At 25.4% G+C, this 2,696-nt stretch overlaps 1 protein-coding gene across 1 annotated transcript; it reads left to right on the plus strand.

The window, feature by feature from the left end:
• Window positions 1–858: 858 nt before the first annotated feature.
• LOC126555397 (uncharacterized) lies at window positions 859–1,762 on the plus strand. The gene is made up of 4 exons (XM_050210323.1): window positions 859–964; window positions 1,104–1,197; window positions 1,266–1,468; window positions 1,565–1,762. The coding sequence occupies exons 1-4, from the start codon at window positions 936–938 to the stop codon at window positions 1,731–1,733; spliced, it is 495 nt and encodes a 164-aa protein (XP_050066280.1). The 5' UTR covers window positions 859–935; the 3' UTR covers window positions 1,734–1,762.
• Window positions 1,763–2,696: the final 934 nt, after the last annotated feature.

Consider the following 2,696-nt stretch of genomic DNA (forward strand, 5'->3'; position numbering starts at 1 on the left):
TCCATCGGTATAATATTTAAAGCGCGTAAAATTAAAATATTTGAGGAGACAGTTTTACACGCAATGGAGGAATAAAAAACGACCGAGTATTTTAGCAGTGCACACGGTATAAGAAGTCCCAGAATAATAAAAATAAATTTGATAAAAAGAGTATAAAAGATAAAAATTCGATAAAATGCCACCGTTGTGAACGATTAGGTCATTACGCAAACGAATGTAGGACAAGCGAACATAAATTACCTAATTTTAGGAATCTAAACAGCGGTCAAAGTATAAGTACCGAGATTAAAAAAGAATATTCTAAATACATATTTTTTAATCTTTAAAATATATATATATATATATATAAACGATTATTAAAACTATGTTCGTAATCCAATTATTTAATATATTAATATTCATTATTCTAAATCTAACCAACTAATGTAATATGCCGGATTTCTACATAGTGTTTCTACTGAACTAGCTGTATGTCTAATTCTTAATACTACCACAACCGCTTTTATATTAAACTATTTGGGCAGCGTAGTCTCCAAAATATACGTACGTTTCTATTTCATGTTACTATAACCAATTATTTAATTTTAATCTTACCTTGCTAAATTTACGTACCTTGCTAAATTGTATATAACCTTTCAAATCTGACATTGAAATCTAGAAGTCAATTATATTCTTTTAGATACAAATCGCACTTGTTATTACATTGTATTTTTTCGAATTGAAAAGACGTAGGTACCTTTCAAATTTTATTCTAGTTAGTGTTTTAGCTGAACTGATTATTTTAGACTTAAGATGAGGAGTAGAAGTGGTTACATATATAAGAGACTCATCGATACAGTATATTCAGTATACTTCAACAGATTTTACAATCTAGACTTTTTTTTAATAAAATTAATTTAATTTTGAAAAAATGTCCTGCTACTCATTTAAAAGCGATGACGAGGAGTCGGTTGTATTTTCCGAAGTAAGTAAAAAAAAACATTTTTTTTTTAATTTTTTTATCATAATATAATACATAATTATTTTAATTAAAAGACATTAAATATTTTATGAAAAATTGATTTTGTAAACTGTCATCAGCTTATCGTCTATTTTAATTATAGGATAATATTGCAACAACATCTCAAAAAAAAAGGTACATCGAAAAGGTTAGCTGTAAAACCGGAGAAGAAACCGGTATCGAAAAAGACGAAAAAGGTGAGTTATATAAATTTATGACATATTACAAAAAAGTAAAAAAATATAATTTAATTATTATTTTATAGAGCACTGCTATTTGTTATACAGACAAAATATTAGATTTAATAACAGATCCAACTATACCAACCGATGCAGAGAACACCTTGAATATAAAAAAGGATGATTGTTCATTAACGGTTAAGACACCTGTAGACAATACGGCTGTAGATTACTGGACTATAGCACATTATAAATGTGCTAAAATTGATAAAGTTGCTCTGCAAGATAGGTAATAATAATAATAATAATAATAATATATATATATATTTAACTAAAGTGAAATATTTATAATAAAATTTAATTTAACCTAACCTAACTTTTTTAGATGGAAGCATGCTGAATGCTCACTCAAAATATCTTTAACAGGACAGCATCCGGATGATTTAACTACAGCCAAAGAAATGGTGACGCTCATTCAGTCTGTTTTCGACAAAATGATGCGACATCCCGCCAAGAAGCTAATCAGACACAAACCAAAAAAAATAAACTTATAAAATGTATGTAATAGGATATGGTGTTGGATTAATTTTATTTAATAAAAAAAAAATTTTTTATATTTATATTTATTTTTTATTATTTAGATAAAAAAAAAATAATAATAATTCATTTATAGGTTAAAATAAAAATAAAAATAAAAATAAAAACAAAAAAATAAAAATAAAAATATTGAAAGTTAGTATACAAGTGGTATTAATTTCACATTTTTTTTTTTTTTTTTTACAAGAACGATAAATTAAAATAAATTAAGAAACTTTTTTTATATTACATCACTAAATCTTGTAATATCATGTTCGACAATGAATTAAAATGAAATTGTAATAACTCGTACATAAATGAACAATCTTCACTTTGTATATTGCTGTAGCTGAAATCATAATTTTGAATATATTGATTTGTAAATTCGTTTCGTTGACAAGATGATGGTAACCCATTTACGTCAGACTTAATTAACGTATAAGCTGTATCAAACGTTTTTTGGTATGATTCCAATTTTTTCTGTTTTTCAACAAATACAAGTCAATACAATGTTGTAATTGTTTCAAACGATGAAGATCAATATGAGATAATGTTATATAATTATCATTAGAATATAAAACTATAGTTGATTGGTTTAAATTAACAGAGTAGAAAAAATTATCAGCTATCTTAACACGTTTACAACGAGTATGCAAATTTTCGATAATTGTATTAAAATTGTTTTCGCACATTAACTTACACCACTGATCAAGATCTAACGTTACAACTTTTTTAGTTAATTTACATTCTAATAATATAATAATTGAAATTTGCTTATTAACTAGAAGTCCAACGGTTACACTTTTCTTACTAAAAGGACGAATATCGAACACAGATTTTGATACAACGATTGATGGATTCATATTGATAAAATAAAAAAAAACAGTAAACAGTATTTTTTTCTAGAAATATGAATATGATAGGTACATTTCCCTAACCCC

This window comes from Aphis gossypii, unplaced genomic scaffold, assembly GCF_020184175.1.
Source record: "Aphis gossypii isolate Hap1 unplaced genomic scaffold, ASM2018417v2 Contig00835, whole genome shotgun sequence".
Taxonomy (NCBI): domain Eukaryota; kingdom Metazoa; phylum Arthropoda; class Insecta; order Hemiptera; family Aphididae; genus Aphis; species Aphis gossypii.

Coding starts and splice junctions, on each gene's coding strand:
- LOC126555397 (XM_050210323.1), top strand. CDS start 936: ATGACGAGGAGTCGGTTGTATTTTCCGAA. Junction 1,198..1,265: donor TATCGAAAAAGACGAAAAAG/GTGAGTTATATA, acceptor ATTATTTTATAG/AGCACTGCTATTTGTTATAC. Junction 1,469..1,564: donor AAAGTTGCTCTGCAAGATAG/GTAATAATAATA, acceptor TAACTTTTTTAG/ATGGAAGCATGCTGAATGCT.